A 27,969-nucleotide genomic window follows, 5' to 3' on the forward strand; every position below is an offset into this window, starting at 1 on the left:
GCCTCCATCATCAGTATCTGGTGACCACTGGTCACCCCCATCATCAGTATCTGGTGACCCCATCACCTCCATCATCAGTATCTGGTGACCCCATCACCTCCATCATCAGTATCTGGTGACCACCCATCACCTCCATCATCAGTACCTGGTGACCTCCTGTCGCCTCCATCATTAGTATCTGGTGACCTCCCGTCGCCTCCATCATCAGTATCTGGTGACCACTGGTCACCTCCATCATCAGTATCTGGTAACTACTCATCACCTCCATCATTAGTATCTGGTGACCACCTATCATGTCCATCATCAGTATCTGGTGACTACCGGTCACCTCCATCATCAGTATCTGCTGACCACCCGTCGCCTCCATCATCAGTATCTGGTGACGACCGGTCACCTCCATCATCAGTATTTGGTAACCACCTGTCGCCTCCGTCATCAGTATCTGGTGACCGCCTGTCACCTCCATCATCAGTATCTGGTGACCACCCATTGCCTCCATCATCAGTATCTGGTGACCACCCGTCGCCTCCATCACCAGTATATGGTGGCCGCCCGTCACCACCATCATCAGTATTTGATGACCATCCATTGCCTCCATTATCAGTATCTGGTGGCCACCCATTACCACCGTTGCCAGTATCCGGTGATCGCTCGTCGCCTCCATCTTCACAATACATGCACACTGGTTATGGAGGATCTAGGCAGAAGGTTGTGCCAAATATCTTGGAGAACTGACCCCAGATCTTCGGTGTATGAGGCTTGTACAGATACTTCTGTGGATATGTATCTCCTGGATTTTTGAGCATGACGACCATACACACAGCAGTTAACCAAGGTGACAGAAGGTGTCCAGAAGTGCCATCAGCCCAGAAATGGCAGCAACCAGTGGAACCAGCTCACCATCTACTGTCTGGAGATGTCTGACCAGAAGTCGTCACCAAGGAAGAATTGTGGCCAAAAGCCCCAGACCTTCCGCATGGAAACAAGGGGAAGAACTCACCTTTGTGTAAAAATGTGGAATTTTTTGATGGAAAAGCAGATTGTTTCCGGAGGCCAGAGAGCGACACAATAATAAGGGTCTGCAGGAGCAGCGGCACAAGGTGGAGGGTCCAGCAAGTCTTTGGCTGAGTTTAAGCATGGCGTTGGAGTTGTTCTGGTTTGGGGAGGTCACCATCATAGAATCCTTCATAAATTCTTCATTATGCCAAAAGTGGCTGGGGAAAAATAATCTATCAGAAGGCTTACACTCAGCACATGGTGACGTGACTATAACTCTCCTCATCAAGAGGTGGCTGAAGAAAGAAAATTAGGTATCCTGGACGCACAGCTCAGATGAGCATTTCATGGAGGTGCTGTTGGATCAGTAACACACTGCACACACAAGTAGCCTCTCAAACATCACAGCTGGAAACATTCTCCAGCTGAAGAGCACAATACCCAAGATTAGGGGGCACTTACTTTTTCAGAAGAAAATACATGGCAGATATGCGTAATAACTTGCTGTGTAGTAGACTTGTTCTTGGTCACTTCCATCCCTTCATGTACAGTGTGACTCAGGAGTAGATCTGACTATGAACTCATAGGTTACATGGGCTGTCACTGGGGTGTACTTATTTACATGACTGCACCAGGCAGGGATTTTGGTGGGCACAAGACTGCTCACTTTCCTGCTACACAAGGCTTACCTCAAAGATTACCCATCATCTTCTGGTTTAGGTTTTTGGTCAGGTCAGTAACTCTTCTTTATTTTTCTTTTCAGGGACCCTCTTCACAATTGAGCCGATGGAACTGGACACATCGTGGCCTGTGGTGGATGTGCTTGTCGAAGCTCGAGATAAAGGATCTCCAAGTCTGGCTTCTCTTGTCACAGTGCAGATCCTAGTTCTGGATGTTAATGACCACGTGCCGACGTTCCCACAGGCGCAGTACATGGCTGCCATACCCGAGGACCTGTCACTCGGTAGCACCGTCTTGATTTTAGAGGCCACAGATGCTGACTTGACCCCAGAGAATTCAGTCCTGGATTACACCATTCTGAGCGGGAATGTTGGTAATGTGTTCCAGGTACAGAGTGGACTGCGCTTCTGGAATGGACAATTTCAGCAGATTGGTTCTATCATCTTAACGGATCCTCTCGATTTTGAGAGCACTCACTCCTATAATCTTACCCTGGGGGCATCAGATAGAGGCGTTCCTCAAAGAAGTCACTCGGTCCATGTACTCATCACTGTCCTGGATGTCAATGATAACCCTCCAGTATTTCCACGGCCAAACTACAACGTACTTCTTAGCGAGGCTGCGCCGGTCGGCTCCGAGGTCCTGCGGGTATTGGCGCAAGATTCCGACTCTGGGCACAATGGCATGGTGCATTACAGGATCACGTCTGGGGATGAGAGTCGGCTCTTTCAGATTAATGAGGCAACCGGCGGAATTAGGCTGGTGCGTCAGCTGGACAGGGAGCGGCAGGCTGTGCATACCTTGGTAGTCCTAGCTTTTGATGGCAACAGCGGCCTGGTAAATTTTGCACTCGCTCCTGTGACTGTGGAAGTTCGGGACATCAATGACAACAAGCCTTATTTTCCAGTACAGATTCTGACCACAAGTATCAGGGAAAACAAACCAGCAAACACCTTACTTACCATTATTCACGCCATTGACCTGGACACGGGAATGTTTGGCCAGTTGCTCTATACAGTAGAGGAGCTTCCTGCGATGGAGCCAGGACTTATTACTGGGAGAGATGTCTTTTCTGTAAACAGGACTTCTGGAGAACTTCTGTCCAGGCAGAGCTTTGATTACGAGCGCAGCAAAACTTTCAGTATGGTGATAAAAGCCACAGATGCAGGAAATTTTTCTGCAACAGTTACTGTTCAAGTTCTTGTGATGGGGGAAGATGAGTACGACCCTGTATTTGTCACCCCATACTTCAATTTTGAGGTGCCAGAAGGAGCTAACAAAGGACAGATTATCGGGCTGGTCCAGGCCACAGATGAGGATGAAGGGGCTGATGGTGTGGTCCTTTATTCCTTCTCTAAACCATCACCCTACTTTGGCATTAATGAAACAACGGGTCAGGTGTATTTGAAGGTGGATGGTCAAAGACATCGCTCTGGACGCTCAAAGAGAGAGACAAGGGAAATGATTCTGGAGGTCCATGCCCACAGCCCTCTACCATCCTCAAGGGTGGCCATGGCTCAGCTGACAGTGGACATTACACACACATCTTTTGGTTTGGCCCCAGACCTGAATTTATTACTCATAGTATCTGTAGCTTCATCATTGGCAGTCGTTGTGGTTTTAGCTGCAGTTGCAATTATTCTGGTGGTCTGCAGGTCCCGGGGAATGCAGAAAAAAAGCGAAGAAGCTGACGCCCAACTGGACAATTTGCAAAGCAGCACTCTGCAAAGGATGGGTCATGATAAATCTGGACTTGGTAGTGGAGATCGAATTTATCACCAAACTCTTCCAGGTTATTCTATGGACTCTTCTGCAGTGGATGGACCTTACACTAGAGGAGGCTCTCTAGATCCCTCACATTCCAGTGGCCGAGGCTCCGCTGAAGCTGCAGAAGACGATGAGATCCGTATGATCAATGAATATCCACGAGTGGCAAGCATTACATCTTCCATGCAGGAGCACATCTCTGCTCGTGGTCCAGATTCTGGGATACAACAAGATGCTGATCAGCTGTCTGATATCTCGTGTGACCCCTCTATGGACAGTGGACAATGGTTCAAGAACAAGAAGGGTTCTGGCCAGGCGACACTCTATCGAGATGATAGCGGGGGAGGAGGTGCTTTTATGGGGGTGGGATGTGGGCTAAATATGTCACACCCAAAGGACTATTCTTTCCCTGAAGATGGCAAACCATCTGTAGAAGGATCATTGACAGCTATTGTTGCTAGCGATGAGGAATTACGTGGCAGCTACAACTGGGATTATTTGCTGAACTGGTGTCCCCAATTTCAGCCACTGGCCAGTGTATTCATGGAGATTGCTCGGCTCAAGGATGAGTCAGCATTAAGAAAACCTTTCCAGCCTAAACCAAAAGCAATTCCTCAACCTCGTATCGATCCACCTCCTCTCATCACGTCTGTAGCTCATCCTGGTGCTAAAACCGTGCCTCCGAAGCCTGCGGTGGCCAGAACCTTCCCTAACTTCTCATCCCTACGTCGCTCCCCTATAACTCATGATGCTTCTCTTTCCTCTTCCATTATACCCCCCAGCTTCTCCCCATCTTTGTCTCCTCTCGCAGCACGCTCACCTGTCGTCTCCCCATTTGGGATCTCCCAGGGCCCATCTGCCTCAGTCCTCAGTACAGAACATACTTTAGATCCTTCTAGTGATGGGGAGCTAAGAATTTAAAAAGATCAGTGACCTTGGATGATACTGATACATGGGAAGAAAAAAAGTCTGAACTGGTGAAAAAGTTTCTTATGATAAGAGACTAAAAGTTTAACAACCATAATGACGGCAGAGTATGAAGCCAATAATGCAAAGAAGGATTCGGACAGACCCATCTTAGTTATTTCTGAGGCCAAGTTTATGGGTATTCCCTCCATGAGATTCTTTTGAGGTTCCCTCTGTTGACCAGGGGTAGGCAGCTTCATGTCTCTGTAGCGTGGGACAATACGCTTCATAAGAAAGACTTTAAATGTCCATGCTCATCAGCTATAATGCTGACCATCATGCAGTCCTGCCCTAGAATGGCAGCTAATATTGTTTTTCAGCATTTTTTTTACATATCAGGCGGGACCTGCTACCCAGCAGCTGTATCCAATCTGCAAGATCTGTGACATATCCCGGCTTCACAACAAGATCACCAGAATTTCATGTATAATCAAGGTCATATGTGCTCAACCATGACTCTGGACCAGATATGGGACATAGGACAGGACTCTGACTGGAAATAGTACCTAGGACAGAACTCAACTCTCAACAGAGATAAAACCTAGTACAAGACTTTGGACCAGCTATGGAACCTAGGACAGGTCTCTGGACCTCATACATGACCTAGGACAGATCTCTGGACTGAGATAAGACCTAGGACAAGACTCTTGACCAGATATTAGACCTACGACATGGCTCTGGACCACATATGTGACCTAGGACAGGACTCTGGCTGGAGATAACACCTAGGACAGAACTCAACTGAGATAAGACCTAGTTCAAGACTGTGGACCAGATATGGGACCTAGGACAGGTCTCTAGACCTCATAAATGACATAGCACCGGACTCTGGACTGAGATAAGACCGAGGACAGGACCCTTGACCTAGGGCAAAATTCTACACCAGATATGAGACCTAGGAGAGGACTCTGGACAGAGACAAAATCTAGGACAAGACTGTGAACCAGATATGAGACCTAGAACAAAAGATGAGATAAGGAAAGTTTGCTTCCATGAAAAGTGTAGTGAAGAGATTGATGAAAAGGTAGATAAAGTATACTGTAAGTTTAATGAATGTGACATGAGCACTTCAAAAGCTTATATGGTGGAGACTGCAGATTTTAAATGGGAATAGGTTATCTATACAGGAGGTGTGATATTCGGGGTCGTAGTCTACGATGATGGGGATGGTATTCTATACAGTTATCTTATGCTCATTACGTCAGCTCTTCTCTGTGGACTAAATCTGACTTCAGACTGACAAAGCTTAAATCTCAGGAGGCAAGTATAAAATGCATCTACTAATCTGCTCCTGGCACCGACGCGTGCATTTAATTTTCTATTGATATTTACGGAAGTTTTAAAGCCGGACAACAAAACCGTAAAAGGCTCCGAAAGTGTCAAATATTCTCTACTTATCTGTGTGAGATCAATTGGTAACGCAGCCCGTGACCGTACTACAGTTATATTATACACAGAACTACAATCCCCAACATGACCCCACCACTGGACGTGACTGTAATAATCTGTACTCAAAGCACTACAACCCCCAGCATAACACGAGCACTACACCTGCTCTATGCCAGCAGCACACATCCTGTTTCAGACTCTTCGCAGATGTAGAAGTCTTCTTTTAGGTTTGAGCCACCTCTTGCTTCTTCCTTCTTTTGCATTGTCTCTCTGGTCTACAGTGATGGACACCTTTTCATGGAGACCTCCAGAACTCAGAAGCCCTGATATGTTATATGGGGACGGATAGATGACGATAGGCCTAACATATGGGAACCCGAGGGATGAGCCTACACACAAAGCCTTATGTCCGCTCCCAGTGACTTCTGACCTTGCACTGTTGCTTGTCTCGCACCCTCCATCAACATGGAGATAGAGATAGACTTGGTGATATTTCAGGATGGCAGCCAGGATCTGCAGCTGGAAGGTCCAGTGCTCGTGCTTTTCTCTCACTATGCAATGACATGGAGGTTCCTGTGGTGCTGTCAATAGTCCTATATAATAGTCCTGCTTCTTCAGGCTGAAGAGGGCTCATCCCAGACTAAGCAATAACTCCAAGGATGAGTCGTCCAGCGCTATGTGCTCATGGCTATGATGTCGGGGTTGTGCCAGTCCCTGTCATTGCATGTACGGTACTAATGCCACTGTGTGAGGTGCTGAGGTTACACGTGGAGCTGCCATTGTCCTGTGTGTCTTGTATGTCCGTCATCTTCACCCCGGTCATTAGCCGTGACCCTCCTCATGCTCCAATCTGCAGTCAGCTTTTCTTTCTTCTTCCTCTCACCATGTGACGTTGAGGGACCTTCTCTCATATCACAGACCTGCCTCATGACTGCTCCATCCTGTGGCATGGCCACTATGGAAATACCATAAGGCTGACTATCCCCCATAATGCGCCTGTGTCCTTGTGCCCGGATGGCTGCAGACTGCACGCCATTATGAAGACGCTGCTTGTTAGTAGATGATGAGATTCATAAGCTACCTGTAACTTATATCCCCGCACCAGGTCATTATAAGCCTGACCCTTCGCAGCGCTGTCACTATTAGTCCACCAGGTCAGGATTATCCCTCACTGCCCCGGATGAAGGTACTACTATGTGTACAACTGGGGGAAAGACAACGACGAGGGTCTGTGGCGAGCGGTTCGTTCTTCCATGTTGTATCCTGAATTAGAGGCTAGCCATACCCTCAGTCCTAGTCTTTACATGGGAGCGCTGGGATTTCCGAGCCTCAGCTTCGGCCACCTGAGGACATCACTTGTCAGTATTACCACGGGATCTCTGCTCTTCTCCCACCAGTCCGGGCTCCATTACTTGCACATTTCCGTCAGCAGACATGTCTATGTGTATCTCAGAAACGTATTTATTATACTCCAGAAACCAGCGGTCGCTTCGTGTGTATGTAAGAAGACTATGGGGGGATTATTGTATTACAGGGTGGACACTGGGCACAGGGGATTCTGCTATTTACCCCACCTCCCCTTGTGTTACCGCTTCACAAGTGCCAACTTTTATACAAAACTCCTTTTTAACAAGTGGAAATCTCTTTGTAATAAATAAATGAGAATTGACAATGGCCGAGCCTCATTGTGGTGGTTTGTACAGAATCCGTCATGGCGGCAATGAGTGCGATCCAGAATACAAGATGTCGTCAGAGCAGAAGCTGATAAGAGGCTGAACTGCGGGGGGATGAGTATATGATGTCTGGATATGAGACGGACCTCACTCCATCACAAGACCACCATAACTGCAGGAAACCCAGGCACTGGAATAAACACAAAACACATTATTCTGATTGTCAAAATGGCCACAGCTTTATTTAAATCACCAGGACAGAGAGCCATAAGGGGGCGGCACCAGGACAAACAGCCATAAAGGGGCAGCACCAGGACAGACAGCCATAAAGCGGTGGCACAAGGACAGACAGCCATAAAGCGGTGGCACCAGGACAGAGCCATAAGGGGGCGGCACCAGGACAAACAGCCATAAAGGGGCAGCACCAGGACAGACAGCCATAAAGGGGCGGCACCAGGACAGACAGCCATAAAGCGGTGGCACCAGGACAGGGAGCCATAAAGGGGAGGCACCAGGACAGCAGAGGGGTATCTAGGGTTTCTGGCACCCAGGGCAAGATTACATATTGGCGCCCCCCCACCAGGACATATGTGATTTGCACACTCAGTCATGTGCCCACGAGCTCCTCTCACTAATGCTCTCAATATTCAGTGAAAAATTGAGAGAAGCAGAAGAGAAGCTCGTTGTCACAGGACCATAAGTGTGAAAGTCGCATATGAGTGACGTGTCCATGTGACGACTACTGGAACCTGCAGAGCTGAATCCTGACATCGCAGCTTCTGAATTCTCACAACTCATGCACTGCACACTTTTAGGATTCTCCTTTGCCGGTGGACGGTCATGTCAGCACAAGCATGTGATTTAAATACTTCTGACCACATTCCGACTAGACGTGCCCGGCCTCGGTTAGTTCATTTTCATTGACGGAGGCCACACATGTCTAGTCAGCACGTGACCGCATGTATGTAAATCGCCAGCACGAGAGAATCCTGACAGTGTGCAGGGCGCACTGTGAGAAGTCAGAAGTCTGCAGTCACAAAGAATGACTGCAGACTCATCACAAACCTGGACATTCCCTTTAATGCTCCTAACATAAATAACAATATGAGAGTTAGTCAGTATCACACATAACATTTACATCCAGGTACCTTATAGATGACGTCGTCTCTGGAGCCGTTCTTCTTTTCTTCATCTTGTCCAGATCCCATGATGAGTTTTCTCATCCACAGCCGTCTCTGCAGACTTCCATCTTCTCCGCTCTTTTGCAGAAAATCTCCACATGAAGCCCTTAAAGATACAAGTGTCATTATAATGCTCCTGTATGAAAAATTGCTCCTCACTAAAATATGACCCCCACACTGTCCCTCTTAGGGTACATGCTCTTCACACTGACCTCTCCTTTCCATACCGGCCCCCTCTTCACACTGTCCTCTCACACTGTGTCCCCCCTATAGGGCCCAGTATTTATACTGTACTCACACTCCCCCTCCTTGGTATACTGTCCCCTCCTGGCTGTGCCCTTACACTGTCCCCCCATGCTACGCCCCCACTACTGTTTCTATTCTGTGCCCACTCACTTTTCTCCCCCATACTGTCTCCTCACTCCATTCCACCTCCATCATTGCCCATTCCACCACATCCATCATTTCCTCATCCCCCTCCATCCTAATTATTGCACTCTCCCTGTCAGCCCCATCATTGCCCTCGCCTCTCCTCCCCGTACACACACAAAACCATTTACGTCTCTGCACATTCACCCGCAGCGCTACGCATGCACGCACAAACACACACACATATTGCGTACAGTATAATGGCCGCACGTAGTTACTCCTACACACGCAGCTGAGCTCCGTACACCTTGCACACGCGGCTCTGCTCCATACACCTCGTACACATGCGGCTCTGCTCCGTACATATGTGGCTCTGCTCCGTACATATGCGGCTCTGCTTCATACACCTCATAGACACACACGACTCCGCTCCATACACCTTCCACACACGGCTCCACTCCGTACACACCCAACTCCGCTCCGTACACCTCATACGCACACGGCTCCGCTCCGTAGACCTCATACGCACACGGCTCCGCTCCGTACACCTCGTACGCACCCAACTCCGCTCCGTACACCTCGTACGCACACGGCTCCGCTCCGTACACACACGGCTCCGCTGCGTACACCTCGTACACACACGGCTCCGCTTCGTACACACACGGCTCCGCTCCATGCACCTCGTACACACCCGGCTCTGCTCCGTACACCTCATACGCACACGGCTCCGCTCCGTAGACCTCATACACACACGGCTCCGCTCCATGCACCTTGCACACACACGGCTCCGCTCCGTACACCTCGTACACACACGGCTCCGCTCCGTACACCTCGTACACGGCTCCGCTCCATACACCTCGTACACACCCGGCTCTGCTCCGTACACCTTGCACACACACGGCTCCGCTCCATACACCTCATACACACACGGCTCTGCTCTGTACACCTCGTACACACACGGCTCCGCTCTGTACACCTCATACACACACAGCTCTGCTTCATCCACACAAACCACTCCTGACCCCACACAAAACCTTACCCTCGTCCAGCACCATGAGAACCAGCAGAGTCCTGCACTACACAGAGGTCCTCCCGTCCCGATCATGTGACTCTGACTCCTCCCCTCCTGTGACCTCATCCTGGGTCCTGTGCGCACAGAGCAGCGGCAATAACAGCTGTGGTGTGCGGCTCTCTGCGGTGGAGGGGCTCTGCTGAGGGGTAATTACGCCGCTGGGATTTGACGCGCAGCACTTTCTCTGAGCCGGCTGTCAATTTGACAGCCGGCTCAGAGAACGGGACTATCTCAGTGTGGGGGCGGCAGAATGCAGCCGACGAGGAGCCTCCCTGGACCGCCGCTGCATCATCAGGCGGCCCGCTGGCGCCCCCTGTCGGCTGCGCCCGGGGCACATGCCCCGGCTGCCCCCCCCCTGGATACGCCGCTGCAGGACAGAGCCATAAATGGGCGGCACGCACAGGGGGCCATTCAAGCAGAGCCAGTAAACTTTCAGGGCACTAATGACCCTATAATCCTCACTCCTGTGCTTAACCACTGTGCCCGCCCCCGATTGATGTTACCATTACAACGTACTTGAGGCTGGCCCCCAAAGCCGAGCCTGCTCACCACCATGAGGTTTTACATCCTCTAATAGTTAAAATGAGTCCACCTTAACTTGTCTGCAACTTCCACCTGACTCCTAAACCGCCACCAACAAAGCCACTGACACCTTGAATGGACTCGACCACCATCAATCATGCCTAGCTACTAGTGATGAGCAAGCACTAAAATGCTCAGATACTCGTTACTCAAGTCGAGCAAATCGTAATGCTCGGGTGCTCGACCCGAGTAATGTGTATGATGGAAGTCAATGGGAAATTCAACCATTTATACGGCGGCTGAAATTGATGGAAACAGCGCTGAAATGGCATGGGAACAGCATGGCGAAGACCCCTGGAAGTATCTCTGACTACTAGGTCGCTGCGGGGAACAATGTCAGAGTATTATGCCACTTTTATGGACTGACTATAAATAATAAAATAAATAATCTTTATATAGCGCTAACATTCCGCAGCGCTTTAGGCCATGTTCACACTTTGTGGTTTTTCCCGCGGATCCGTGGCGATTTTGATGCTGCGGGTCCGCAACAGTTTCCATAGCGTTTACATTAACATGTAAACCCTATGGAAACCGCAAACCGCTGTGCACATGCTGCGGGAAAAACCGCGCAGAAACACAGCGGTTTAAAACCCGCAGCATGTCACTTCTTTGTGCAGAATCGCAGCGATCTGCACCCATAGAAATGCATTGATCCGCTAACTTCCCGCATGGGGCTGTGCCCACGCTGCGGGAAGTAAGCGGATAATGCACGGTTGCTACCCGGTGTGGAGGAGAGGAGACTCTCCTCCAGGCCCTGGGAAGCATGAATAGTGTAAAAAAAAAAGAATTAAAATAAAAAATCATGTTATACTCACCTCTCAGCGCTGCACGCGGCCGGCCGGTCTCACTTGCTGTGCGAGCAGGACCTGTGGTGACGCCGCGGTCACATGACCGTGACGTCACGAAGGTCCTTCTTGGCACAGCATCTTTGGAATCGGACCGCCGTGTGCAGCGCCCAGGAGATCCGGACATCGGAGGGTGAGTATAACCAATTTTTATTATTTTTATCATTACTATTGATGCTGCATATTGCGGCATATGCAGCATCAATAGTACAGGACTAATCCCGCAGCGGAAACCGCGGAACAAACCGCGATAAATCTGCAGGGATAACCACAGCGGTTTTGCCCTGCAGATTTTATCAATTCCGCTGCGGGATAAACCCGCAGAGCAGGCCGCAAAGTGTGAACGTGGCCTTACAGTTTGCCCACATTATCATCACTGTCCCCGATGGGGCTCACAACCTAAATTCCCTCTCAGTATGTCTTTGGAATGTAGGAGGAAACCGGAGGAAACCCACGCAAACACAGAGAGAACATACAAACTTCTTGCAGATGTTGTCCTTGGTGGGATTTGAACCCAGGACTCCAGCGCTGCAAGGCTGCTGTGCTAACCACTGAGCCACCATACAGTGCTAACCACTGAGCCCAAACCAAAGATAAAATTTATTTTACTGGAAAAAATGTTATGAAACATTCTTTCCTGTATAATGACTTTTATATAAGGCAAAATAAAAGAAGAGGGAAAAAAAATGCTCCTCCACAGCTTGGCCTATGTTCACACGCAGTGTTTTTTGCTGCACTTTTGTACATTTGCTTTGCTTTCAAGGATGAAAAAACAATGGGAAGTGTAATTTTATCATTTTACTACCTTATCTGTCCATGTGGTGTGTGAGACATGATCAGACACATCCTGTTTAATTTATGAAGGAGGGACCTAAGGGTATGTTTCCACGGTCAGGAAACGCTGCTTGTTTGACGCTGCGCAGCGCTGCAGCGTCAAACACGCAGCGTCCAGATGTTCCTGCATAGTGGAGGGGATTTGATGAAATCCCGTCTCCACTCTGCGTGGAAACCCGCACGCGCGTCTTTTCAGATCGCAGCATGTCCGTACACCTTGCGGGGACGCAGCGTCCCCGCAAGGCATATCACAGGGCCCTATGGGAGAGAGCGATCGTCCCGGATGTGAAGAGTTAACACATCCGGCATGATCGCGTCCCAGAAAGGGGGCGGGGCTTAGCGCCGAGCGGCTTCGCCGCTGCGGCGATACCGCCGCCCCTCCGTACCGTGGAGCCATACCCTAAGGGTATGTGTCCACGTTCAAGGATTGCTTCAGGATTTGGTCAGGATTTTATGCAGGTAAAATCCTGACCAAATCTGCACTTGAGGTCACTGGCAGGTCACCTGCGTTGTCCTTGAGTTTTTTCTGCAATGTAAGGACATGCTGCGTTCTTAAAAGACGCGCCGCATGTGAAGGTCCTCACTATTGTCAGAGGGTCATCAGGATCCCCTCACTCTAATTTTAGAGGGCCAGCAGCCGTCCCTTACTCAACAGGTTTAGAGGGCCAGCAGCCAGCCCTCACTAAGCATTTTCGGAGGGCCAGCAGATGGCTATTCATTGCTACTGCAATATAATTTATCCATCTGAGATAGGCAATTTTTTTTTTCGTATTAACCCCTTTCTGCCATCGGACGGAATAGTATGTCCGATGGCAGAACCCCCGCTTTGGTGCGGGCTCCGGCGGTGAGCTTGGATCAAAGCTGGGACATGTCAGCTGTTTTCAACAGCTGACATGTGCCCGCAATAGGCACAGGTGGAACCGCGATCCGCCCACGCCTATTAACTAGTTAAATGCCGCTGTCAAACGCTGACAGCGGCATTTAACACGCGTTTCCGGCCATGATGCCGGAAATACGCACACCGCTGACCCCCGTCACGTGATCGGGGGTGATCGTTGCATCGGCATGCCAGATTGCTGGGAGCGCCACCCTCTGGTCGGTGCTCATAGCAATGCAGTAAATCGGCTACATAGGAGTGATCTGAGCATTGCTTCTCTGTAGCAGAGCCGATCCAGTTGTGCCAGCTTCTAGCCTCCTATGGAAACTATTGAAGCATAGCAAAAGTAAAAAACAGTTTTAAAAAATATGAAAAAATTAAAAAATATAAAAGTTTAAATCACCCCCCTTTCGCCCCATCCTAAATAAAACAATAAAAAAAAATCAAACCTACACATATTTGGTATCGCCGCTTTCAGAATCGCCCGATCTATCAATAAAAAAAAGCATTAACCTGATCACTAAACGGCGTAGAGAGAAAAAAGTTTGGCATTTTTTTTACCACTTAGATAAAAAATAACCTAGACATATTTGGTGTCTATGAACTCGTAATGACCTGGAGAATTATAATGGCAGCTCAGTTTTAGCATTTAGTGAAGCTAGCGAAAAAGCCAAACAAGAAACAAGTATGGGATTGCACTTTTTTTTGCAATTTCACCGCACTTGGATTTTTTTTCCCATTTTCTAGTACATGATATGGTAAAACCAATGGTGTTGTTCAAAAGTACAACTCGTCCCGCAAAAAATAAGCCCTCATATGGCCAAATTGACCGAAAAATAAAAAAGTTATGGCTCTGGGAAGGAGGGAAGCGATAAACGAAAACGCAAAACCAAAAAAAGCGCCGGTCATTAAGGGGTTAATACTGTAAAGCTTGAAAATTGGCCCTCACAATTTAGAGAGGGCCAGCAGGCAGCCCCCACTATTTTTAGAGATCCAGCAGACGTCTTGTGGACTGATGAGATCAAGATGGAGCATTCTGGTAAAACACATCATTCTACTGTTTACTGTAAATGAAATGAGGTCTACAAATAAAAGAACACAGCAGTTACAGTCAAACATGGTGGACGTTCAAAGATACTTTGGGGTTGTTTACTGCCTCTGACCCTGGGTGCTTTGACTGTGTGCAAGGCATCATGAAATGAGAATATTCCCAAAGGATTTTGGGTCGCAATGTACTGCCCAGGGTCATAAAGCTTGATTTGCAACCTAAGTCACAGGTCTTCCAGCAGGACAATGACCCAAAGCCCACTTAAAGAAGCACCCAGAAATAGATGAAAACAAAGCACTGGAGAGTTCAGAAGTGGTAATTCCAGCTCCAGTAGTGTAAAATCTCCCACCACTACTTCTTACATACAGATGCTAGTGAGAAACTGTGAATGGACGCATTAACTCAGTTAATTTTGCCTGCTTTGATGAATTTCTGAGTGCGTAACATAAAAAAACATGAATCAGTCAATGACTCCATGGAAAAAGCAGAAATAAGACTTAGAATTTATAAGGCAATAATCCCTGACTATCTAGATGCCTGCAATACACTATCCTTACTGCCACACCTCACCGTAGATGAATTGCAGATAAGAGCAGTATTATAACAAAATAGAATCTATTTGAATTAGCCCTGAAAATAGCAATTAGTTTCACGTAGCAGCGTAAAGGACTGTTATTTCATCAACCCTGCTGGGAATTATACTGAAGTGTTTTGCATCTGCTCAGCCTGCTATGGAGGAAACCAGGATCTTCTGTACTTACTGAACAAAGTCTCCTGTGAAATCCTGTATGCAATGTGAGAACTCCCTATGTGACGACCATCTGACAGCCCACAACAAGGCGCTAGATCATAAACTAATAGTACCCAACAGCTCTTGATTTCCAAAAATGTTCCCTCACCTGGAAGGTGAAGCCTCAGAAAATAATTTTTCCCATTACTAACGAGTGGGACTCCTAGACTGGTAAAGTGTATGCACTAAGTGGAAGGGATGCCAAAAATTTGAAGGAGGCACTGCGATACCCCTTTGAAGAGACGTAGTGGAGGGCCTAAGAAAACATTTTTTTCCCATTATTAAGGAGTGGGTATCCTAGACTGGAAAGGTGTGTCAGGAAATAGGAAGGAGTCCATATTACTTCCATTACACATACAGAGCTCTCAGCTGCAGTTTCCTCTGCCTGCCAACACAAGGCTGGAATTCTAAGCCACTCTTTCTCCCTTCCCCCTGCTATATGGTGGTAATGTGAGACTAGCTGCCAACTCTGCTGAGGATGTTTTATGGCTTCAAAGTGAAAGTACAAATAATAATAATAATCTTTATTTTTATATAGCGCTAACATATTCCACAGCGCTTTACAGGTTGCACACATCATCGCTGTCCCCATTGAGGCTCACAATCTAAATTCCCTATCAGTATGTCTTTGGAATGTGGGAGGAAACCGGAGAACCCAGAGGAAACCCACGCAAACACGGAGAGAACATACAAACTCTTTGCAGATGTTGTCCTTGGTGGGGTTTGAACCCAGGACTCCAGCGCTGCAAGGCTGCTGTGCTAACCACTGAGCCACCGTGCCATATGCTTGTTAAGCACACAGGAAAAACCCAGGTTTCTTTGTCCTTGTAAATGTAAATATCACAGCAGCCATTAATGATAGAAGTGGGACAAACACATTTTTGACATAGGCTTCAGTAGAATTATCAGCCAGTGAGTTTTCTAGGTTCCAGAACCAGCACAATTGAGAAACGGATTGCTATGGAACTGGGTCACCCAGCTACCCCATGCCTATACTTAAACAAATCCCTATGGCACGCTGAGCATAACGACAAGGGTGTCGTCTTTCTACAAGGTTCCTACGCCAAGATATGTGGGATGATGGGTTTTCATAATGAAAGGGGAGTATCCAACCTCTGAGTGAGGTCACCACAGGAGGAGTGCCTTGGGTTTGGGCTGGGAGATAACTGAGTGGGACATGAGTCTTCCAGTGTCTTTTGTCTGGAGTCTAGATGCTATACAGAGGGGTGATGCATCTGGATATATGCTCACCCTCCCCCACAGCACATGGTCAGCCGTGATATAAGATGACATAATGAAATGTAGGTTTTTTCAACTTTAATCCCATTTTATTTGTAATTGTACGGTACATACGATACTTGTCTTCTTTATAATATCTTTTTATACTTCTGTAAACACTGCCTACCTTTTTGGGGTAAAATATAAAATTACTAGCTTGTCTCTCCTTGCTCTATAATGTACAGTCACGTCCTCTGAAGTAATTACGCTACTAATCTGGGTTGGTTCTGGACCAGTTAATAATTAATAAATCTGAGCTTATGGCAGCGGATTTGTCCTGTGCATTTGGGAGGCTTTGTAGGGACTGGCAGCGTTGATAATTATTGTTCCCGCCTGAGTGGGAGTAGTTATATTGCCCTCGCTGCAGTGTGCCCATTAGCCACTACAAAGTAAGGCAGCCTTTCTGGCGACTAATTATCCAAGGTGCAGTACCCGGTCTGACCTAGGAGTAAGGGGGGCACCAGAGAGCTGCAAGTTCCAAACCGGAACTGGGAAGTGGGATATAGATAACTTCCCTTCAGAAAGAACTAGGGGCAACCAAACAACCCTGGTTCGTGATAAATTGGTGTGAGTGGTGGGGATGATAAAGGTCTCCTCCCTGTGAACCGTGACATATTGGTGGCAGAGCGGTGGGATAACAGAGGATTAGTGATCGGGTTTGAGCAATCATTCCTCTCACTAAAAACTTGCACAGTTCTTGCGAGGACTTAGCGCAAAAAAGTTTTGGAGAACGAGCTCAGTGTTTACTAGTCCTGAGACAATAGTGTGTACTTGCAATTACCCCCTACGCTTCTCTTCGTTTTTCTATCCTATCTTTTATTTGGCAATGATGGCCGCAAAAGAAGAAGCCTGGTACACCCAGCAGAAGAGGGACACTCTTGTTGGAGAATGCACGTACCACGGCCTGGATCCCCATGGCAAAACCAAGGCTCAATTGTTCACGGAACTGGTGCAATTTGAAGCAGGCCAAGCCCGGTCTTGGAGCCCAGTGGTCGCAGAAGCCAGCACAAGTGAAAATGGTGCAGTGGCCGAGTTCCAACCACTGAATACCGGCCCTATTAGCAACCAGAGCGGATTAGATCCCCACCTGCAGGCGCCTTGGAACAACTGCCCGCTGATAACTGTGAGGGACGTCTGAGGCTGATCCAGCATTACCAGCAGGAGGCCCAAGCTGAGCGGCAAGCGGAGCGGGAGGACCGGCTGGAGTTAGCCCAACTCCAGGGGTCGCGGTCGCATACCTTCCAACCGTCCCGATTTCAGCGTGACAGTCCCGCTTTGGCACCGGGGTCCCGCTGTCCCGCTTCGGGCATTTAAAATCCCGAATTTGCGGCCGCCGGTGAAGCCCCGCCCACTTCCGGGACGTAGAGAGAGCCCGATTAGGTTTGTGGCTGTTTTTTTTTTCTTATACATGCTGGGTCTCCTCCCGACCGATCCCGCCCCCGCCCCCGCCCCCGCCCCCGCCCCCTGTGTGTGCGGCGCTGCCACGCTGAGGAAGAGAGCCAGCAGCGATCAAGATGAGAGGTCAGCGACTCACTACCTGAGGTGTGTGCACAGAGCTCTGGCGTCTCCTGCTCTTAGCTGCTATCCCGGCAGAGAAGGAGAGACGGGGGAGGTGCCGGGACAGTGCAGAGCTGTGAGCAGCCGGAGAAACTGAAGAGCTGCACATGGACAGATCAGCCGCCCCTGCACCACAGAGGAGATTGTGTGTGTGTGTGATGTGTGTGTGTGTGTGAGATGTGTGATGCTGCATTTGTGTGTGTGTCATGTGTGTATGAGGTATCTGGTGTGTGTGATGGCTGGGTGTGTGTGATGGCTGGGTGTGTGTGTGTGATGGCTGGGTGTGTGTGTGTGATGGCTGGGTGTGTGTGTGTGATGGCTGAGTGTGTGTGTGTGATGGCTGGGTGTGTGTGTGTGTGTGATGGCTGGGTGTGTGTGTGTGTGTGATGGCTGGGTGTGTGTGTGTGTGATGGCTGGGTGTGTGTGATGGCTGGGTGTGTGTGATGGCTGCATGTGTGTGATGGCTGCGTGTGTGTGTGTGTGATGGCTGCGTGTGTGTGTGTGTGTGATGGCTGCGTGTGTGTGTGATGGCTGCGTGTGTGTGTGTGATGGCTGCGTGTGTGTGATGGCTGCGTGTGTGTGATGACTGCGTGTGTGTGTGATGACTGCATGTGTGTGTGATGGCTGCGTGTGTGTGTGTGATGGCTGCGTGTGTGTGTGATGACTGCGTGTGTGTGTGATGGCTGTGTGTGTGTGTGATGGCTGCATGTGTGATGCATTTGTGTCAAAGCTGCATGTGTTTGTGAGCTGCGTTTGTGATGCTGCGTGTGTATGTGTGATACTGTGTGTGTGTGATGCTGCATGTGTGTGAGCTGCGTGCCTGTATGTCATTATACAGTATGGAGAACTGTGGCCATAATACAGTATGGAGCATCATGTGGGGTCATTATACAGTATGGAGCATCATGTGCGGTCATTATACAATATGGAGCATCATGTGCAGCCAGTATACAGTATGGAGCATCATGTGTGGTCATTATACAATATGGAGCATCATGTGCAGTCATTATACAGTAAGGAGCATCATGTGCAGCCAGTATACAGTATGGAGCATCATGTGCGGTCATTATACAATATGGAGCATCATGTGTGGTCATTATACAGTATGGAGCATCATGTGCGGTCATTATACAGTATGGAGCATCATGTGCGGCCATTATACAGTATGGAGCATCATGTGCAGTCATTATACAGTATGGAGCATCATGTGCAGTCATTATACAGTATGGAGCATCATGTGCGGTCATTATACAATATGGAGCATCATGTGCAGCCAGTATACAGTATGGAGCATCATGTGTGGTCATTATACAATATGGAGCATCATGTGCAGTCATTATACAGTAAGGAGCATCATGTGCAGCCAGTATACAGTATGGAGCATCATGTGCGGTCATTATACAATATGGAGCATCATGTGTGGTCATTATACAGTATGGAGCATCATGTGCGGTCATTATACAGTATGGAGCATCATGTGCGGCCATTATACAGTATGGAGCATCATGTGCAGTCATTATACAGTATGGAGCATCATGTGCGGTCATTATACAGTATGGAGCATCATGTGCAGCCAGTATACAGTATGGAGCATCATGTGCGGTCATTATACAATATGGAGCATCATGTGTGGCCATTATACAGTATGGAGCATCATGTGTGTTCATTATACAGTATGGAGCATCATGTGCGGTCATTATACAATATGGAGCATCATGTGCAGCCAGTATACAGTATGGAGCATCATGTGCGGTCATTATACAATATGGGGCATCATGTGCGGTCATTATACAGTATGGAGCATCATGTGCGGTCATTATACAGTATGGAGCATCATGTGCGTTCATTATACAGTATGGAGCATCATGTGCGGCCATTATACAGTATGCATGCGGTCATTATACAGTATGGAGCATCATGTGCGGCCATTATACAGTATGGAGCATCATGTGCGGTCATTATACAGTATGGAGCATCATGTGCGGTCATTATACAGTATGGAGCATCATGTGCGGCCATTATACAGTATGCATGCGGTCATTATACAGTATGGAGCGTCATGTGTGTTCATTATACAGTATGGAGCGTCATGTGTGGCCATTATACAGTATGGAGCATCATGTGTGCCCATTATACAGTATGGAGCGTCATGTGTGGCCATTATACAGTATGGGGCATCATGTGTGGTCATTATACAGTATGGAGCACTGTGTGGCCATATTTTTTTGTTTATAACTATTGTATATGAAACAGTGTGATCAGCAGTGCTAAATGGGTGTGCTTGGGACGTGGATATGGGTGTGACTAATTATGAATGGGTGTGGTCAGAGGCGTGGCCTAAAATTTGCCGCGGCGCGCTTCGCGCGCCGCAAACTTTGTCCCTCTTTCCCATCTTCAAAAGTTGGGAGGTATGGCGGTCGTCCCAGTCCAGCAGCGAGACCAACAGCACTCAGACCCCTAAACCTCAGCCACAGCACTTTCCTGTGATGGAAAAGGACGGGGATTTGGATACTTTTCTGCAGGCATTTAAGAAAGCCTGCAGACAGTCCCAGCTGCCTGGGAACCAAGGGGCTCGATACCTGACCCCAGGGCTAAAAGGCAAAGCTCTGGAGGCGTTTGCTTCTCTCCCACCAGACCAAGATGATGACTATGAGCCTATAAAGCAGGCCGTGATAACCAAGTACCAACTTACACCTGAGTTTTACCATAGAAAGTTCCGAAACCTCTAATGTAGCCCACACGACAGCTACGGCGATGTGGCGCATGGACTCAGGACCCACTTTAACCAGTGGATCCAAGGACTGGCAGTGACCACCTTTGAGCAGCTGGAAGACCTGATGATCAAAGACCAGTTCTTACATCTTTGTCCAGCTAAGGTGCGACAGTTCGTGATGAACAGAGAGCCCAAAGATGTGACTAAATCAGCATAGATTACCGATGCCTATGAGGCCAACCGTAAATCAGAAGTGCGGAAGCCAGTCACCGCCAGCTGGAGAGGGGGTAAGCCTGCAACCAACGCCAGTACCCCTGCCAGCCAACTCACCAGAGGCCCTGTCATCGTTGCCAACAACTCTAGGCCTACCACCGACCTTTGCCAGTGTTTTTCCTGCAAACGGACTGGTCATATCAGTGCCAACTGTTCGGAAAAGCAGAGAAACCCCTCAGCCAAGGCCCTAGGGCCTAATGCTGCAGTACTTTTGGTGGGTGGGGCAGTTAGGAGGGTGTATGACAACGTGCAGCACATCACCGTGGGGGGCCATGTCGCTACAGGCCTCAAAAACACCGGAGCTGAAAGAACCCTCATCCGACCCGAACTGGCAGCCCTTGAAGAGATTATTCCGGGGAAAACCCTGACTGTTACCGAGATTGGGGACATCAGCTGTCCCCTGCCAATGACCAGGGTGTATATAGATTGGGGTGCCAGGAGCGGGGTGTAGGAAGAGGGGCTGTCCGATAACTTGCCCACTGATGTTTTATTGGGGACTGATTTGGGGAGGATGGTTGCATACTATGTCCCTGACTCCCCTCCCCGATCAAATGCTGATGATAGCGATGGGAAATTGCATGTGTTACCCGACAATGCTTCACCGGTTAATGATGTACCCGATAATTTTTCTGAAAATGCCAAGTGTATTACTGATGATGCTGCTGATGAAAATATGCATGTTTTACCTGCTAACCATTTACAGTATGTCCTGAGAATGATGTGTTCACAGGTGCAGGAGTGCTCAGCCACGTCACTCTGCGGGGTGGGATGGCTGAGGAACCCCTAACAGGAGCAAGCGATGGTGCTATGGGAAATGGGGAGATGCATGGAAACCATGAGGAAGGTGATGCCGTGCAACTGACCAGTGCCACAGAGGAAGGTAACTTCCCCATAAGTAGCACTGCTCCTGGGATGTTGGGGGTGGATGGGGAGGTAGTACCCATAGCAGCGCCAGCTGATGGCTCTGTGGAAATCCCCAGGGAGACAGCCTATGTAGCTGCTGCCACTCGCAGTCAGAGTGCCCGGAACGCAGATAACGTTCTGCCTTCTGGACCCTTCTCAGTCACAGGCATGACTGAACCAGAGATAAACCCAGAGCAGGCCCCAGAGGGTTCACATGGGGAAGGGACCCTGATCTTGCTTTTGGCTGCCCCTAGCCAGGAGTTCCAGGCAGCTCTGCACACAGATGCGAGCATGGAGAATTTGAGACACCTAGCCGAGATGCCCATCTCCATGACTGATAAGGAGAGGGTGTTATGGGAACGAGGAAGGTTGTACCAGGAGACAGTACCCGGAAAATCCCAAAAGGAGTGGTTGAGGGAAAGACAGCTGGTCATCCCGCACCAATTTAGGGGTGAGTTGCGGATTGCCCATGAGATCCCGCTCGCTGGACACTTGGGAATCAGCAAAACCAAGGCCCTGCTGTCTCAACACTTCTATTGGCCCAAGATGGGGAAGATGTGACTAACTATTGCCGCACCTGTATCACCTATCAAAGAGTGGGAAAGGTGGGGCCTGCTCTTAAGGCTCCCCTGATCCCTTTTCCAGTGATAGAGGAGCCTTTCCAGAGGATCGCGGTGGACATTGTAGGCCCGCTGGCCATCCCCAGCAGTTCCGGGAAGCAATACGTCCTCACTGTGGTAGACTACGCTACCCGGTACCCAGAGGCAGTGGCTCTGTCCTCAACTAGGGCAGATAAGGTGGCAGATGCACTGTTGGCCATCTTTTCACGGGTAGGATTTCCCAAGGAGATGCTTTCCGATCAAGGGACCCAATTCAAGTCTCGCCTAATGGAGGCTCTTTGTAATAAAATGCAGGTGAAGCATCTGGTATCGAGTATCGCCCACAGACCAATGGTTTGTGTGAGCGCTTCAACGTTACCCTCAAACAAATGCTACGCATGCTGGTTGAGACCCAAGGAGGCGACTGGGAGCGGTACCTCCCCCACCTGCTGTTCACTTACTGAGAGGTTCCACAGGCCTCGACGGGGTTCTCCATTTTTGAGCTCCTGTATGGCAGGCGAGTCCGGGGACCCCTTGGGTTGGTAAGGGAATCCTGGGAAGAGGAGCCGAACGCTTCTGAAGTGTCCATAGTGGAGTATGTCATGCACTTCCATGACAAAATGCAGACCTTGATGCAGTTTGTGCATGACAACCTGACGCAGGCTCAGGCTGACCAGAAGCACTGGTACGACCAGAACGCCCGGGAGCGAACCTACCACGTGGGTCAAAAGATGTGGGTACTGGTCCCCGTACCAAAGGATTAGCTTCAGGCAGCCTGGCAAGGCCCGTACGTCTGCCACCAACAGCTCAACCCAATAAGATACATGGTCACGCTTGACCACGCTCGAGGTAGGCGGAAGTCCTTTTACGTCAATATGATGAAGGCTCATCAATATGATAAAGGTTCATCACGAACATGAAACCTACATCCTACAGGTCTGCAACCTGCCCGAAGACAGGGAAGAAGACCCCTTCCTGGACATGCTGGCCATAGCCAAGGCCAGTGGGTCCATCGAGGACGTGGAGGTAAGCGCCTTGTTAACCGAACCCCAGCGGTCGCAGCTGCGAACCAGGCTGGAAACCTTCCGGGCCGTATTTTCCAAGCGACCTAGAAGGACTGAGTTAACCGTCCACGGGGTGGACACCGGGAGTCATGCCCCACTACAGCGAACACCCTATTGGATCTCCGACAAGGTGCAGCAGGTTATGTGCCAGTAGATTGATGAGATGTTACAGCTGGGAGTGATTCAATGGTCCAAAAGTGCGTGGCCTCACTTGTAGTCCTCCTGCTTCGACTACAGGGGGCTCAATGTCATCACAGCCTCTGGCGAGCACACAGTGCCGTGCATCAAGGAGCTGCTTGAGAGGTTAGCTGGCTCAAAATATCTGTCTATAGTGGATTTGAGTCGGGGATACTGGCAGATTCCCCTGAGCCCCGAGACGCAGGAGTAGTCTGCCTTTATCACCCCCTTCGGACTGTACGAGTCTATAGTCATGCCATTCGGCCTGAAAAATGCTCCTGCCACTTTCCAGCGGATGGTCAGCCACTTGCTTCAGGGACTGGAGAAGTAAGCGGTGGCGTACTTCGATGACATTGCCGTCTTCAGTTCCTCCTGGGATGAACACCTGCAGCATCTACAGGAGGTGCTCAGGCGAATTCACAACGCAGGCCTGACCATAAAGCCGGTAAAGTGCAGGATGGGCATGAGAGAGGTCGACTACCTGGGGAACCAGGTTGGCAGGGGCTTCATGAGGCCAGAGCCTGGGAAAGTGGACGTGATCGTGTCCAGGCCCACCTCCAGTATAAGAAGCCAGTTATGTCATTCCTGGGCACTGCAGGGTACTATAGGCGCTTCGTATAGAACTATAGTAGCCTGGCAAAACCCTTGACGGAGCTCACCAGGAAGAAGCTACCCCAGTCGACTGGATGGACGGCTGTGAGGTGGCTTTCTGGGCTTTTAATACAGCCCTGTGCAACTTTCCCATGTTAAAGGCAGACAACAGCAGTCAACCGTTCCTAGTGCAGACTGACGCCAACGACTTTGGCCTCTGTGCTGTGCTGAGCCAGATTGACTCGGGGAACCAGGAGCACCCTGTGTTGTACCTGAGCCAGAAGCTTCTACAGAGGTAAGTGGCCTGTTCCACCATCAAGAAGGAGTGCCTGCCCATGGTCTGGGCCCTGCAATGTTTGCAGCCCTACTTGTACGGTCGCACCTTCACTGTGGTGACTGACCACAACCCTCTACGCTGGCTGCAATCTGTGTCTGGTACCAACAGAAAGTTGCTGCGCTGGAGCCTTGCCCTCCAGCAATACGACTTTATCGTTAAACACAAAAAGGGCAGCGAGCATAGTAATCCAGACGGGTTGGCCCGACGGGGAGATGCTGCCGAGGGGCACATGGAGGAGTAGTGAGAGGTCCTGCCTCCATAGCACAGTCTAAAAGGGGAGGTGTCAGGAAATATGAAGAATTTCTAATTATTTCAATTACACATACAGAGCTCTCAGCTGCAGTTTCCTCTGCCTGCATGTGCCTGTGAGCTATTTCACTTCCCCCTCTCTACCCCTGCTATACAGCTGTAATGTGAGACCAGCATGCCAGCAGCCCTCACTGAGGAGTTTTATGGCCTTAAACTGAAAGTACAAGTAGAAGCACATGGAAAAATCAAGGTTTCTTTGCTCTTGCAAACGTAAATATCATAGCACCGATTAATGATAGAAGTGGGAGAAATACATTTTTGGCATGTGCCTCGGTAGAACCAGCAGCCAGTGAGTGTTCTAGGTTCCAGAACCAGCAAAATTAGGAAATAGATTACTACTTAACAGGGTCACCCAGCTACCCCATGTTTAAACTTAAATGAACCACCATGTCACCCTGAGCATAACGACACGGGTGTCATCTTTCTACGAGGTTCATAAACCGAGATATGTGGGATTACGTTTTTTCATATACTTAAGAAAGGGGAGTGCATTCCTTAGCTCTGCCCACCTCATGAGGTCATCTGGGGGGGGGGGAGACCCTTAGTTTTGGGCAAAGGTATAAAACTCAGAGGCCCAGACAAGGGGGGTCTTTTGCCTAGGGATTCAGCTACGACAGGATGTGCAATCTGACCTGATGATTTTGGGAAGATCCCCTCCCCCGCCACCACATGGCGTACCATTGAATGATATGGAAGAACTGTAAGTTGATTTTCACCTTTAATCCCTGTTATTTTTGTAATTGTCTACTTACGATACTTGTCTTCTTTTATAGTATCTTTTTACCCTTTTGTAAACACTACCTACCTTTTGGAGTAAAATATATAGAATTACTAGCTTTGTTTCTCATTGCTCTGTAACATACTGTCACATCCTCTGAAGTAAAATTACGCTACTAATTGGGTTGGCTCCTGACCCATTATTGATTTAGAGATAGGAGCTGGTGGCAGCGGAATTGTCCTGCGCTTTTGGGGAAACTGGCAGTGACGGACGGCGTTGATAATTATTGTTCCCGCCTGAGTGGGAGTAGTTATATCACCCTCACTGCAATGTGCCCATTAGCCAGTACATAGGGAGCCTTTCTGGTGACTAATTATCCTAGGTGCTGTACCCTGTCTGACCTGAGGGTAAGGGGGCGCCAGAGAGCTGCAAGTTCCAAACCGGAACTGGGAAGTGGGATATAGATAAAACCCCTTCAGAAAAGAACCAGGCCAACCAAACACCCTTGGTTCATGACATATTGGTGTCAGCGGTGGGTATGATAAAGTTATCCCTCTGTGATTCGTGACATTCCCTCACTACCACCATTGCTCCACCCCACCTCCATCATGTCCCATCACCATCACTCCACCAAACCTCCATCTTGTCTCTTCACTACCACCATCACTCCACCCCACCTCCATTATGTCCCTTAACTACCACCATCACTCCACCCCACCACCATCATGTACCTTCACTACCACCATCACTCCACCCCTCCTCCATCATGTACCTTCACTACCACCATCACTCCACCCCACCTCCATCATGTCCCATGATAGAATCATAGAATGGTAGAGTTGGAAGGGATCCCCTGGGTCATCTGGTCCAACATCCCCTGCTCAAAGCAGGATTCACTAAATCATCCCAGACAGATGTCTGTCCAGCCTCTGTTTGAAGACTTCCTTTGAAGGAGAACTCACCACCTCTCGTGGCAGCCTGTTCCACTCATTGATCACCCTGTCAAAATGTTTTTTCTAATATCTAATCTGTCTCCCATTCAGTTTCATCCCATTGCTTCTAGTCTTTCCTTGTGCAAATGAGTGTAAAGCCCTTGAGATAATGTAGACAGTTATTAAGTCTCCTCTCAGTCTTCTTTTTTGCAAGCTAAACATTCCCAAATTCTGTAAACGTTCCTCATAGCACATGGTTTGCAGACTAGTCACCATCTTGTCGCCCTTTGAACTTGCTCCAATTTTTTTATGTCTTTTTTAAAATGTGGTGCCCAAAACTGGACACAGTATTCCAGATGAGGTCTGACCAAAGAGGAGTAGAGGGCAATAATGACTTCACATGATCTAGATTCTAGACTGTATGCTTTTGTTAATGCATCCCAGAAATTGTATTTGCCCTTTTTGCTGCTGCATCACACTGTTGACTCATGTTCAGTTTATGATCTATTAGTATACCTGTCTTTTTCACATGTGCTGTTGCTTAGCCCTATTCCTCCCATTCTGTATGCTTTTTTTCATTTTTATTGCCCAGATGTAGTACTTTGCATTTTTCCCTGTTAAAAATCATTCTATTAGCTGCTGCCCACTGCTCCAGTTTATTTATATCTTTTTGAATCCTCTCTCTCTTCTCTAGTATTAGCTATCCCTCTTAGCTTTGTGTCATCAGAAAATTTAATCAGTTTACCCTCAGTTCCTTCATCTAAATCATTGATAAAGATGTTGAACAATACAGGGCCCGGGACAGAGCCCTATAGTACCCCACTTGTGACATTCTTCCAACTGTATGTGCAGCCATTTACAACCACTCTTTGGGTCCGATCACTAAGCCAGTTATAAATCCACCTAACAGTTCCTTGTCCATTCCATGCTTAGTCATTTTTTCAATAAGGATTGTGTGAGATACTTTGTCAAATGCTTTGCTGAAGTCAAAATATACTATATCTACAGCATTTCCCTGATCCACACAGTCAGTGATTCTGTCATAGAAGGAAATTAGGTTAGTCTGACATGACTTATTAGTTACAAACCCATGCTATGTTTAATCACTTCATTTTTATCCAGGTACTTACATACATGTTGTTTAATAATTTGTTCAAAGATCTTACCTGGTATAGACGTCAGACTCACCGTCCTATAGTTCCCTGGGTCCACCTTCTTCCCCTTTTTGAAGATAGGAACAACACTTGCTCTTCTCCAGTCTTCTGAGAATTCTCCTGTTCTCCAAGAATTTTCAAAGATTATGAAGAGTGGTTCAAAAATTTCTTCTGCTATCTCCTTCAGTACTCTGGGGTGTAATTCATCTGGACCTGGAGAATTTAATTCATTTATGTTAGCTAAGTGTTTCCTCACTTTCTGTCTATAGATATCCTGGATTTGCCTATTCCATT

General features: G+C 48.5%; 1 protein-coding gene across 1 annotated transcript in view; it reads left to right on the top strand.

The window, feature by feature from the left end:
- DCHS1 (dachsous cadherin-related 1) overlaps positions 1-7,473 on the top strand; it is a 159,308-nt gene extending 151,835 nt beyond the window's left edge. The window contains exon 21 of the mRNA XM_077298984.1: positions 1,760-7,473. Within this exon, the coding sequence (XP_077155099.1) occupies positions 1,760-4,365 (2,606 nt within the window). The 3' untranslated portion in view covers positions 4,366-7,473. The remainder of the gene's footprint in view (positions 1-1,759) is intronic.
- Positions 7,474-27,969: the final 20,496 nt, after the last annotated feature.

Source organism: Ranitomeya variabilis, chromosome 3 (genome assembly GCF_051348905.1).
Source record: "Ranitomeya variabilis isolate aRanVar5 chromosome 3, aRanVar5.hap1, whole genome shotgun sequence".
In the NCBI taxonomy this organism is placed as follows: Eukaryota; Metazoa; Chordata; class Amphibia; order Anura; family Dendrobatidae; genus Ranitomeya; species Ranitomeya variabilis.